The sequence below is a fragment of the Lolium perenne genome, chromosome 7 (assembly GCF_019359855.2).
Source record: "Lolium perenne isolate Kyuss_39 chromosome 7, Kyuss_2.0, whole genome shotgun sequence".
Taxonomy (NCBI): Eukaryota; Viridiplantae; Streptophyta; class Magnoliopsida; order Poales; family Poaceae; genus Lolium; species Lolium perenne.
In genome coordinates this window covers 264,587,080-264,601,357 of record NC_067250.2, presented here as the reverse complement: position 1 = coordinate 264,601,357, position 14,278 = coordinate 264,587,080, and the positions used below count along the sequence as shown (strand labels likewise).

Here is a 14,278-nt window from a genome sequence, read left to right as displayed (position 1 = left end):
AATGGCTCCCACATATTCAACGATGACTTTAGTGATCGAATGAACCATTCACATACGATACCAATTCCCTTTGTCACGCGATATTTTACTTGTCCGAGGTTTGATCATCGGTATCACTCTATACCTTGTTCAACCTCGTCTCCTGACAAGTACTCTTTACTCGTACCGTGGTATGTGGTCTCTTATGAACTTATTCATATGCTTGCAAGACATTAGACGACATTCCACCGAGAGGGCCCAGAGTATATCTATCCGTCATCGGGATGGACAAATCCCACTGTTGATCCATATGCCTCAACTCATACTTTCCGGATACTTAATCCCACCTTTATAAGCACCCATTTACGCAGTGGCATTTGATGTAATCAAAGTACCTTTCCGGTATAAGTGATTTACATGATCTCATGGTCATAAGGACTAGGTAACTATGTATCAAAAGCTTATAGCAAATAACTTAATGACGTGATCTTATGCTACGCTTAATTGGGTGTGTCCATTACATCATTCATATAATGACATAACCTTGTTATTAATAACATCCAATGTTCATGATCACGAAACCATGATCATCTATTAATCAATAAGCTAGTTATACAAGAGGCTTACTAGGGACTCCTTGTTGTTCACATAACACACATGTATCAATGTTTCGGTTAATACAATTATAGCATGGTATGTAAACATTATCATAAACACAAAGATATATTATAATAACCATTTTATTATTGCCTCTTGGGCATATCTCCAACAGCAAGTGCATTTGAACTTCCCTGGTCGAGCGCGGTGGATTTCTGACGGCGGTCGTTGGGGGTCTCGCTCGGCATGACTGAGTCCGTGAGATGGTAGGGGTGGGGGTGGCGGCGGCGAGACCTGTTCTAGGGATCCTGTGAGGAGGTCACGATGGGCTGCCCTTCTCTTTTCGTTTTTTTTTACAAGGCCCTTCTTTTTTGTTGCATATATTCTAATATGACGAATCGGTACTTTTCCACTTATCGGTGGCAGGCCAACGTAATTAGCTAATCTAACTATTGAGTGAGGATGCTACGTACCATCACCATCAGATCTAGTTTGGATGGATGGGATAGTCCCAATCTCCTTCACCAAACGCGTTGTATGACGTACGACCAACTGAAATATAATAGTAAAGATATCTAACACATTTGGAAGCGATCCTTGTGCAATTCGTGGGCACTTGTGCTGGTTAAATTGCTCACTGAATCACGCATGCATGAGCCAGCTGCTAAATTGCTAATTCAGCATAAAGCTACGGTCGTGTTGCCTATAACTTGCAGCCGTTCTTTTTATTCATAATGCACCACTACAAGTTGGACGCCATCGCTCTATAGTAGATCAAAACAAGATCAAAAATACAAATCCATTGTGAGAAATGATAACGAGTAGGGAAAAACCGCATCTTAGCTGAGCTGTGATATCAGATTGTATGATTATATGAATAATGCTTAATTTGTTTGATGTTCATGCTCGTTAAACACGTCTATCCAAGAATCAACAATAGATGGACAACTATAGTACCAGTGTTAGAGATGCTTAGGGGTCAAGTTTTCCGATCTTATAAAGAGGATGTTATACGCAAATCAGTTTCATCATCCATTCCATTGTTTGATGAAACGGAGAATACAATAATCCCTCTAGAAGATTTTGTGTTAAAAGGGGTATTTTAAAGGCAAATCAGTGGGTTTCCCCACTATGTATATTTATAATTTTTTAAAGAGTTTATGTACATGAGAAGCAATTGCTAGAGATAAGCAATGGCTGGCTATCTAGAAGGCCATAGACCTAAAACGAGAAGAAAGAAAAAAAAATCCAGTATTATCAAAATCTCTCAACCCATGTATGGAGAACAACATAAGACTTTCTAGGAGCCTTGTGCAGAAGAAGAGAAATACCTTCCTTGAATTTTCTTCTACATCTGTAGATATTAGGTGCAATGCTTTTGAAGATGAAATTATTTCTAGTCGTCCAAATATCCCAAGTAGTCAGCATAATCAATTCCATGAAAAAAAGGTACTTTGCGGGACAATTTTAAACTTGTGATAATACTCTGAATATCCATTTGCTGAGGAGGTGTCCAATCTAGGAAAAGAAAATGCCAACACATCTTAGCAAAGGGACATTTAAAAGATAAGTAGTATCTGGATTCCAACTCATCTTGGCCACAGAGAATGCAAGAATAATTTTCCATGAAAAAAATTCTTCCTTTGCAGCATTGCTCTTGTATTGAGACGATTATGAATCAAAAGCCAACAGAAAACTTTGTGCTTCTGCTGACAACATCCATTTCAGGGTTGGTACAGAGCCACCCAAGTCCGTGAGGGATTTATACACTTTAGATGCCTTAGTGCTTACAGAATTCCCGAAAACTGTCCAAACATCAGAACCAGCAGCCGGTTCAAGATTCAAAAGCAGGGCTTGAAAAAGGTGAAATTGTGGCAGAGCTTCTTCGGAAAGAGGTAGATGAAATAGATTAGACACCTCTTGTGCAATAAGAGCTTGATTAATAGAAATGTCCTCATCCTTGCAAAAGGAATAAAGATGAGGCCAGGTTTCATTAAAGGAGCAACAACCCATTTATGCTACCAAAGAAGAATAGAATTTCCTTGGATGAAATCACACACAGCCACATTTTTGAAGGCTGGGAGCATCTTTAAACAATCTCTCCACCAAAAAGAGACTTCTCTTGTTCTAGCAGGAGGTAGGGAGATCGAATAGTATAATTCCCATGACATTTTAACCCAAGGCAGGTCAGATTTGTTGTAGAATTTATGCATATGTTTCATAAGCAGGTAATCATTCTGAACAGAAAGGTTAAGAACCCCCAATCCCCCTTGATCTTTTGGCCTGCAGACTAACTCCCATGCAGCCAGAGGAGGAGATTTTTTCTGTAAACCTTTATCCCTCCAGAGACAATGCCTTTTATATTTATCAACTTCATCTATCACCCATTGGTAAATCTTGAGAGAGAAAAGATAGAACATGTGTAGAGATGAAAGAACTGAATTAACCATCCTGAGTTTACTGCCATAATTCAAGTACATTGCACATGCTGGTAGTCTTCTCTGAACAATTTGTATTAGGGGCAGGAAAAATTCTTTTCTAGGCTTAGTTGTGCTTAAAGGCAGCCCCAAATAGGTGATGGGCAAACTCCCTTGTTGACAATCAAGTGATGTAGTGAAAAGAGTTACCCTATACTCAGCAACATTGATTGGTATTAGGCTGGATTTGGAAAAAAAAAAAACTGACTCTCAAGCCAGAAGCATCCCCAAAAACCTGAAGCAACTGCTATAGATGCCTAAGCTGTTGCACATCTGCCTGAAGAATGATAAGAGTGTCATCAGCATATTGCAGGATAGGAAAGGAAGGGGAGCATTGTAAAGCCAGAGGTCTAGTGAGAAGACCATCAACCATTGCTTCATTAACAAGAGACTGAAGCACATCAGCAGCCAGGAAAAAAAGCAGAAGTGAAAGGGGGTCACCCTGCCTTATCCCTCTCTTACACTGAAAAAAGAATCCAGGAATGCCATTTAGGAGAACAGAAGAGGTTGCTGAATCAAGTATCTGTTTAATCCAGGAGCACCAAATTGGTCCAAAACCCTTAGCCTCTAGTACTGCCAAAATGAAAGAGTGATTCACTTTATCAAATGCCTTTTCAAAGTCAATTTTGAGGGAGCGCTACAACCTCCTTTCTAGATTTATGATAGTAATGCAGGTACTCATAAACCCAGGCTAAGCAATCCTGTATAGTTCTAGACTTGATAAATTCATACTGATTTTCGTGAATGATGCTCCAGATGATAGTTTGGAGCCTATTAGCTAGTAGCTTGGTGATTAGCTTTAGAGTACAGTTCAAGAGAGAAATTGGTCTGAAGTCATGCACAGTCTCAGCATTATCTTTCTTTGGCACAAGAGTAATGTAACAACTATTTATACTCTGGAGACAGAGATTGCCTTGATGGAATTGATCAAAAAGATCATAGAAATCTTTCTTGATGATAGGCCAACATTTTCTAAGAAATTCAGCATTGAACCCATCAGGCCTTGGAGAGTTGTTATTGGGAAAAATCCTTAATGAATGCATCAATTTCATCATGAGTGAAAGGGGCTTCTAAAAAGCAAGATCAATGTCATTATGCAACAAATGTGCAAAGGGAGAGATAGAGGCAGTGTTCTCAGTCTGTCCCAGACTCTCCTTATAGGCTTGTAGAAGCAAAGTGGCCTTAGAATTATGATCACTTACAGGAGCACCAGAGGTATCAGTGATAGTAGCTATATGATTCTTTCTTTTCTGACTTGAGGCCGTAGAATGAAATAACATAGAATTTTCATCCCCCAAAGTCACCCATTTAATTTCCCCCCTCTGTTTCTAGTAGGACAATTGTTTTTGCAGAAGAGTGGCAAAGTGCCTTTTCATGGCAGCTCAGAATGAAATTTTCATAGCATAGAGGTCTCTGAAATTTTCAATGGCATCCATGAGGGAGATGTGAATCCAAATCAGCTATATCTTTCTTAATGGATGATAGCTTTCTAGCCCATGTCTTAAGATCTTTGCGAAAATCTTAAACTTAGCAGCGATTCTCTTAGCTGCATCTGCATAATGAATAGACTGAGTCCAAGCTCCTTGAACTAATGGTAAAAATCCTTCATATTTAACCAATGATTTTCAAATCTGAAGTCCCGAGACTTGGGGATGGCAGTTTCTATAGAAATTACACATGGGACATGGTCTGAGGTGGTCATAGCAAGAGGAGCAGCCATAGTATTTGGGAAATTTTCAGTCCAAGCCGGAAGAAAAAAAAAACCAATCCAGTCTCTGAAGCAGGGAGTATTTTGCATGTTGCTCCAAGTATATTTTCTTCCCTTAAGGGGGATATCAACTAAACCAAGATGACTAATTGTCTCATTGAATAAAAATCATTTCATTAATATTGTCACATGATCTGTTACTATCTTGTGGTGATCTAATAAGATTAAAATCAGCAACCATCATATAATTTTCAGCTAAGGGAATATGTAGTCATGCATCCACTGCAAGAACTGTAATTGTTTATTATCAGTACAAGGAGCATAAATATTGGTCAAAGTCCAATAAGTATCATATTTGGTGGCATGAAACTTTACTGAGAGGGCATATTTATTCTGGAAAACTTCAGCTCCAGAAAATACTAAACTATCCCAAATAGTTATGATACCTCCTGATCGGCCAACAGAAGGAAAGAAGGCAAATGAGTCAAAGTTTCTAGGACAGAACTGTCTGAGGAATGTGATGTCAACATGTTCCCTTTTTTATTCCTGCAAAAAGATAACATGACACTCTCTCGAATTTTATCAAAAATGAGTGTCCATTTAGCTGGGTCATTAAGACCCCTAATATTCCAGTTCAAGACTTTCCAGATGATCTTATGCATCGAAAACACACATAAATTGTGAGACAAACTGTCAAACTCAAGCTGACAGAGAAAGCATATACCATGATCAACACATCCAACTTAAAGTATCCATTACATGCATATATATATGGAAGTCCAAAATATAGCACCCTAAGAGAAAGGCTGGCACTTGGCAGTGAAACTGAGTGATATTACAAGGCTTGCTAACATAGTAACTGCCCCATACAAAGGGCCAAAAGGCATCATCTAACTGAACTAGAAAGATGCATGCATCACTTCTTCTTGAACCAAAAGAGGTATTTCAAAAGTATCATTTCACCAACGGACATGTCGGGGCATCACACCTCCGTCAGCTGAGGAATAAGTACGTTAGTTGTTAAACCAAAATATCAAATGATGCATCACGTGGTGCATGTGATAAGCTATCTCAAACCAACCAAAACGAAAATATCAAATGATGGAAAGGACGATCTCAACAGTTGTCAGGGAGACTGCAGACGCTCCAACCGAGTAATCGTGGGTGCTAACCTTATTAAGAGACTAATAAAGCGAGACACTTGGTTTTATTTGTACATAGTACTGTATGAGTCCGCTTGTGTGTTCGTTTATTTTCCTACTTTTGCGGTGGTTCAGCACTCACCTGAAGATGATCTGTAAACTATTGTACCTGACGATAAGGACCTTTGTAGGGTCGACCCAAAACTAGCTCGGGCCTATAAGTAGCTGCCTCTTGCCTAGCTACTACCTTATTTCAATCAGTGCTGAGTACTTGATTAAATAGCTAAATACTGTACAGAAGCTTTAGAGTTAAGCTCCCCCTAGCCATCTTTTAACAAGGCCATGAAGGGTGTTGTTGCTGGCATTATCATGGTGCTTTGTGCCGTCGCCGGGTTCCAGCCTTCTTTTAAGAGCGCAAGAGCTGTGCCAGCGATTTATGTGCTGGGGGATTCGACACTCGACGTGGGCAACAACAACTACTTGCTGGGGAAAAGTGTCCCAAATGCCCTCAGGCCCTTCTATGGCGTCGACTTCCCCGGAGGACCTATGCCCACCGGAAGGTACAGCAATGGCTACAACATCGCCGACTACATCGGTACGTATGCACGTGCTTTTGATCAGCCGATCATATCAATTCGTGGAGAAATGATGATGTACTAATTTCTGTAACTCATCATGCAGCAAAAAATCTGGGGTTCAAGAGGAGCCCTCCGGCGTACCTGTCCCTGGAAGCGCATCATCGTCAGCTGGTCCGGAGTGCTCTACATGGAGGAGTAAGCTACGCTTCCGCCGGAGCTGGGATTCTCGATTCAACGGTAAGTGCTAGCTACTACTTACAAAGAATTGGTACTGTAGTATATTAGTACCAAACTATTAAGTTAAGCCAGATCGAGAGAGATATTATTCATCTGGAAATTTGGGTGCAGAACGCCGGGAACAACATCCCGTTGTCGAAGCAGGTCAAGTACTTTCATCTGTCAAAACTGGCGATGGAGGCCAAGGAAGGATCCCAAGTTGTGAGCGACCACCTCGCCAGATCCTTCTTCATCCTCGGCATCGGCAGCAACGACCTGTACCAGTTCGTGCTGGAGCAGCAAGCCAAGAACAAGTCGGCGACACAGAGCGACGCCGCCGCGCTCTACGACAGCCTCATGTCCAACTACTCCGCCACCATCACGGTTATTGCTTGAATATAGTAGTCCAAAAGATCAAACAGCTAACCGCTTCTAACCAATCATATGTATAGGATCTGTACACGATGGGTGCGAGGAAGATCGGGATCATCAACGCGGGCGCAACCGGGTGCATCCCTCGGGTACGCGCGCACACAGCGACCGGCGCGTGCGACAATGGCCTAAACGAGCTCGTGGTGGGGTTCAATGGCGCCCTCAGCTCCTTCCTCGCCGGCGGCCTAGCGCCCAAACTCCCGGGCCTCGCCTACTCGCTCGCCGACAACTTCGCCCACAGGCTAGACATCATCGCTCACCCGCAGGCCGCAGGTTTCGTTGACACGGCTAGCGCGTGCTGCGGGAGCGGGAAGCTGGGTGCGGAGGGCGATTGCTTGCCAACCTCGAGAATATGTGAGAACCGTGATGGCTACATCTACTGGGATTGGATCCATGCCACCCAGCGGGCGGCCGAGCTTGCGGCCCAGGCATTCTTCCGTGGCCCGGCCCAGTTTACCACGCCTATTAGTTTCAAGCAACTTGCAGAAAAGAGCTATCCCCTCCCATCCATATAGTAATCAGCGACACATAATTTGCATAGAAGTGAGTAATTAATTAAATATGTTGTTGCATAAAATTTAATAACTTTTTTTCGATAAAGATAACTTTTTTATTTACATGATTTTGTACGCTGTAATTACCTTTTAGCACCGAAAGTACCATCTACAAGTGTGGAACAATGTGGGTCGATGCTTTATTCCATCCCGAATGCAGGCACGCACCCAAAACTTTCGAACAAAGATAAACTTTGCTTGGAAATTTGGCACAATAGCCCTATTTAAATAATAATATTAAAAAAACTCTTATGCATAACTCTTGTCCCCAAGGAGTAATACTTAGTAGCATGACACCCTGACGGCACAGAGCCATCAGCCATGAAATTTAACATGCCAACATGAACCATGGAGCCATGCTATAGAGCATATGCCACCCTAGGCCACGACGTCATGAAAAGGGTTACTCACCAAATTGTTTTCGAGGCAAGTTTATTTTATGTTGAACTTTCATAAAATATTTTTGCCAAAATTCACACATGATCGCCCCAAGCTTGATCTCCTCGAAAAGCCCAAGCGTCCAACGTGATCGTGTGTCGTCTCATTACGCCCTTCCTCCAACAAATTATTGTTGCGAAAGATATAAACAGGCGTAGCCTGAACAGGGGTGTGCCAGCAGGAGCGGCACTTCCCCTTCATAGCATGACGCTCTAGCCAAGGAGTCATGATCAATAGTCTGGCTCCCTGGCCCTACAAGTCATGCTCATGAAGCTTTAAACCATGTAGCCATGCAATTGAGCATGCTAACAAGTGAACCAAGCCTAGCCCGGATGGCTAGTGAGGTGTTGATACCTATTTTGCACACCAGCTCGGCTTCAAGTACCAGCGTTGTTCGACACACCTACATTCTTGTAATTAAGGGCGTGTTTGGTTGTCTGGGCCGATTTCCTGCGTCACTGGCGCAGCGGAAAGGACCCGTGCGTGTTCAAGACGGGCCATGGGCAATAAAAGTGACTTTGTTTGGTGGCGGAGATTTCTCGGCCCCGTGGAGATTTGAGCTCTGGCCGTTTGGTAGGCCTTGTAGCAGCCCAGAACGGCGTCTCTGCTGTTTGGTTGCAACCCATAATCCGGTTCTGGTAACCTCTTCCCTTCATTGGTGAGGTTACCAGCGGTCAACAGCACAAGTAAGAACATAATCATAGACGATAGAGAACTTAGCAGTGATCATAGACGACACAAGTTCACGACACAATATTTTACAGACACGATCATAGTTCTAGGCACGACAGACAGGATCATAGTTCAACACACTTGACACGACCTGGTACCAGGTTAGCTTCAGACATGGTGCTCGAAGACGACGCACCTGGTGTCATCGCCATGGTACGGGCACCTGCTCACCACCTCAGTGCAGGTGTTGTCGAAGATGACCACACTGTACTCCAAGGAGGACACCTTCCTGAAGGTGACGAACTGGCCTACCTTCAGCTGATGGGAGACGGCGAAGGCCGTCCATCCCTGGTCGATGAATGCGTCATCGCCTTCTCTCCTCGTAGTCATCCTCGAGTTGCATCCGGTGTTGGTGGTGACGATGATGTTGGAAGGGATTTCTCCGAACCACTTGACGAAAGCATTATGGATCATGAGCCGGTCGAAGGTGGGCTTGAAGATGATTTTGAGGAAGTGGTCCGGCCCTGGCTCCTCGTGGAAGTGGCCGACCTTAGCCGGCCTTCCACGACGCTTCTTCGTCGGTCCCTCGCCGGGAACCTCGGCAGGTAACACAAGCATGATCTTCTCAATTTGCCAGAACAACACAAGCAATTAGAGGTGTGCCTGCTCAAAAGTAGTGTAGATGAAAATGGACATTGATAACATTAGTAAGGCCTCATACATTTGCTCACACGACAGACATAGGGAGTGACCACAAACTAAGTGTAGTGTGCTACGACAGTGGCACAAATGACTAAGTTTGAGGCCACCACCTATCCTTCCATTGTGCCTTTGTTGAATCATTGGCCAATGCACCAGACATACGAAAATGAGGCCTCATATGTAGGATCACTCTGCAGGCAAAGGGACTGTCCCCAAACTAAGTCTAGTGTGCCAGTAATATGGCACACATGACTAAGTTTGAGGGCAGTACCATGCCTGCCGTTGTGCCATAGTTGAATCATTGGCCAATGCAGAACTGAAGAAGCAGAAACATGCAAAGCAGGGTATCAGAGGCCTCATACAATAAGAACATATGTAGGAGATGTTTGAACAGAACCAATGGCTTGGTCATGTTAAGTCATGTCATAGGTTCTGATCAATCATCTTCTCATACTATGATCCCAGGTTATAATCATTGGCCTAGTTCAATCAAGAAACAACACAAGTAGCACTTCAAATTGAGTACATTACGAGTGGTACTTAGGGTACATTACAAATTATACTTAGGCCACATGACAAATTCTCGTACAGTACATCTACATCACATTCATCACTCGTCACAAGTAGCTCTGATCCTCTTGAGCTTGTCCTTGATTTCAAAGTTCACTTGAAGCAGATCGTATATGTCATACTCTAGCTTTCTCTTCTCAGCCTCCAAATCCTTTTTTTCTGCCTCACATTCCTGTTTCTTAGCTCTCATCACTTGTGCTTGTGTTCTCTGCATATTCTTAAGCATTGCAACTTCCTTCTTCAAGTCCTCCCACTCCTCTTGCGTCAGAAGAAACTAGCGCGACTCGGCTTAATCTTTCGCACAATAATGACAACATGGTAAACCCGAGCACAAAAAACATTCGCCTCTATGCATGCACAGTAAGATCTACCAGTTTCAGCAATCCAAAGCCCGGTCTAGGAAGGATCTACCGCAATCCGACACTATAGTAACGGATCTAAGCAAATCGAGACCTTGAAAAGCAAGAACTGGACAAGAACAGCAAGAAATGGGGACGAACACCTTGCAAACGTCAATCCGACCGCTATCCTAATGGAAACCCTAACATATCTAATGTGCATGTCATCGGAAATGCCCGAGAATGACATGTTCTGCCAGAACGAGTACGAATGTGAGAAGGAGAGGTCGTTACCGCCATTGTTCCGGCCGAGGACGAGCTCAAGGGCGCGGGCGAAGTCGAGATGGCGATGAAGACTGCGGAGCAGATTGCGGCCGATGTCGCGGTGCTGCTCGCCGATGTCTCCTCCTCCGGTACCGGTGCTCATCCGTGCGGCGGTGCGGAGGATTGGTCGGCGGGAGGGGAACCGCTGGGTGATGTGACAGTTTGGGGGGTGAGAGTGTGGTCGCGAGTGAGAGGAAGGAGAGGGGAACGGTGAGGCTAATTATGGCGCTGTTCCCGAAGGGACGCGGCGTCTCCGCCTCCCTTCCCCACGCGTGCAGCCTTCTGGCCGCAACGGGCCTGGCCCTAGAGAAACTGCCATTTCGGGCGTTCCTCCAGGCCTATCCCAGGGGTGCTTTGAGTACCGGTTAATGCAAGAACGCGGCTCGGCTCAGGCAACTAAACGGACGGAAAATTGCTGGCCCGATGCGAGCCAAGGGAGATGCAGGCAACCAAACGAAGTGCTTGGAGCCATTCTAAACCTCCAAGTAGCACTATTTATTAACCATGGAGGCATGCTATAGAGCATGCCGCCCTAGGCCAGCGGAGTGTTACTCATCAAATTATTTTCGAGGTAAGATTATTTTATATTGAACATCCATTAAAAAGTTATTTATGCTAATATTTACACGCGTTCGTATATGCCAACCTTGATCTCCTCGTAAAGCCTTCGAGGTTGGCGTCGACGTGACCGCGTATCATCTTCTTCCATCCTTCCTCCAGCAAATTATATTGCCACCAAAAGAGATTAAAAAAAGGTGGAGCCGGAACCATGGTGTGACAGCAGCAGCGCTTCGCACCATATCTTCCTTTCCATTACCCTACACCGAGAGTTGACATGTATCGATCACTCCACTCGAAAATTCATTCTGAGCACCAATATGGCCGAATAAACCTCCCGGATGAGATGGTATTAAAGGTTTTTGCACACAATAAAGCTACTCACTCGCATGCTGCTTGGCAGAACATATCATTTTTTTCTCCAAGTTTATAATGCTAAATGTGCATGCCGCACATGTCACCGCCACAACACGAGCTAGCAGCTCAAGTGTTGGGTGTGCCTCCATTCCCTGTGGATAAGAATGCATCGGTCATGTCCGTTGGTCGAGCGGAGCCCCTGTCCATTTTCTGAAACTTTAATGGAACTCGTCCTCCCCTTCTTTAGCGCGAGTAGGACGGGCGTGGACCATGAAGATTTCGCTACAGAGCCTCTCGATTGCCGTCAGCTCATGTTCCTTCCGTGTGTTCAATTTAGCACAATCCGTCCACTTCTTGCTATCAAAGAGACACGCTCATGTTTGGACTGGTTGTCTTCTCTTTAGTAGAAGGAAACGTATTAATATCATGAAGATGTCCATTACATGTAGCATCTGCAACAACGCTGCTAGTATGGATGCACAAGATGAAAGAAAAAAAATCCGCTGTAATATTTTAGTCCTTACAACAGTAACACAAACAACACCAAGACAACACAAAGTCCAAGTTCTCCCTATATGAGGTCTTCAAGAAGAAAGCAATGCACAAGCATCGTCATCACCCGATTATAGATCGTAGGTTTTCACCCAAAAGAAAATCACCGCTCTCAAAACAATACCCAGGCACAATCAGTTAAGGCTAGACTTTCGGTTTTCGCCCTGAAAGGTAGGACATTGAACTTCTCATGTGTTGACGCCCTCACACGCATGTCCTTGCTATGAAGCCCGAAACAGAAAGCAAGTTCACCTTCGACCCAAAGCCTCGAACCATCGGCACCAGTCCTCAAAGCATGTCTTCCATGCCATTCTCCGTCTCCGACTTCACAATGGAACCAAAAAAATACGTTTCCCACGATGACAACATATGGCACATCTTCGCGCCGCTCCTTATGAAACCACGCGGTCAGAACGCACGACCGAATGTCATCTGATCCAGCAATCTCCAGGCATGAGTTGCCCAAGTGAGTTCGTCTTCAGAGCCTTCCGGAACTCGCACTCCGACAAGATCAAGGAGGACAAGCATCCAACAGATCTTCATCTTGTCGCGAGAGAAACCCGAGGACTGACACCTTTATTCTTAGATGACAACGAAGAGCCCCACATGTCGCCATCCGCCGCCTAGTGATAACGAAGCTAGTTAAGACAACCTCCACCACAGTACGAAACGACAGACGCATCATCGACATATGCAACATGGTGCCCACCATCATAGCACAACCAGCCATAACCCCCAGGGTTGACGAGGTACGTGCAACAGCCACGACCCGCACGACCTAGATTGGGTCCATGTGGCCCAGATCGAGCCAGCATGCTACCTAGATCGGGCTCGCCTGACTGGTCGCCAACAATCGCCACACCACCACACGCCTCGCGCCTCCCCGGCTGCCGCCTGTTGCTCGTCCTTGACCTTGCAACCTGCTGCTCGCCCCACTATGGGCTAGTGCACCTCCACCATGGATGCTCAAGATAATGGTTTTGTGAAATCCTCTACCATGAAAAAATTAATATATACCAAAATGTTTTTTAACATTTGGTAGGCGCCGCCCATCGCCATTCGTTGTCCCCATTGCCACCGCGGATTTCTAACTATTGATTTGTGTCATAGACATGGATAGGACGACGAGATGATCCAACAAATGAGTGTTGACGAAGTAGCCTACGACAACGACGATCACGAGCACTTGGCGATCATTGCTTGCCTTCAAAAAATGCTTGATGAAGCCGAGGAGAAGAAGAGGCCGCGCCGTGGAGGTTCAAGGCCGGGAAGAAAAAAATTTGAAGCCCTGGCAGAGGTTGGAGGGTCATACTATGTTGTAGAACTACAGCTGGGCATGGGCAACACGGCCCGGATGGCCCAGCCCGAACTGGCCCGAAAATCCCGGGTCAGGCTCGGGCCTGAAATCTGAGCCTGAACGTCGGGCAGGGCCGGGCTCAGGCCTTCATTTTGCGTATTTTAGCCTGGTCAGGCTAGGTTCGGGCTTAAATTACAGGCCCGATAGTCGGGGCGGGCCGGGCTCAGGCCAGACTTTTTACCACCGAGCTTTTTTAAGCCCGACCCGGCCCAAACTTTGCCTAGGTGTATGTAGAACGACTACTTTTCAGACAATGCAACACATGCCAACAATTTTCGGCGGCGATATAGGATGAGAAAGGACTTGTTCATGGATATCCTTCATGGCGTGAGAGAGTTCGACCCCTACTTAAGGTTGAAGTACGATGTCGTTGGCGCGGCTGGCTTCTCGTCGAACTAGAAATGCACCGCCGCCATGAGGATGCTTGCATATGGAGCACCTTCCGATGCACAAGACGACTACCTTCGCGCGAGTGAGTCCATTGCCATTGAGTGCATGTACTGATTCTACCGAGCCGTGGTAGGGAAGTTTGACATGTACTATTTGAGAGGGCCAACCGAAGTAGATACTGCTAGGATCATGGCACAGAATGCAGCGAGAGTGATTTCCTGGAATGCTTGAAAGCATCAATTTTATGCATTGGTCATGGAAGAACATAATGACATCAACGTGCTGCAGTGCTCTCCGGTGTTCTCGAAACTTGTGGAAGGTGATGCTCCACCATGCA

General features: G+C 45.0%; 1 protein-coding gene across 1 annotated transcript; it reads left to right on the top strand.

Annotated features, from left to right (window-relative positions):
- Positions 1-6,171: 6,171 nt before the first annotated feature.
- Positions 6,172-7,829, top strand: LOC127311210 (GDSL esterase/lipase At5g37690). The gene is made up of 4 exons (XM_051341589.2): positions 6,172-6,498; positions 6,585-6,718; positions 6,830-7,081; positions 7,150-7,829. The coding sequence occupies exons 1-4, from the start codon at positions 6,246-6,248 to the stop codon at positions 7,642-7,644; spliced, it is 1,134 nt and encodes a 377-aa protein (XP_051197549.1). The 5' UTR covers positions 6,172-6,245; the 3' UTR covers positions 7,645-7,829.
- Positions 7,830-14,278: the final 6,449 nt, after the last annotated feature.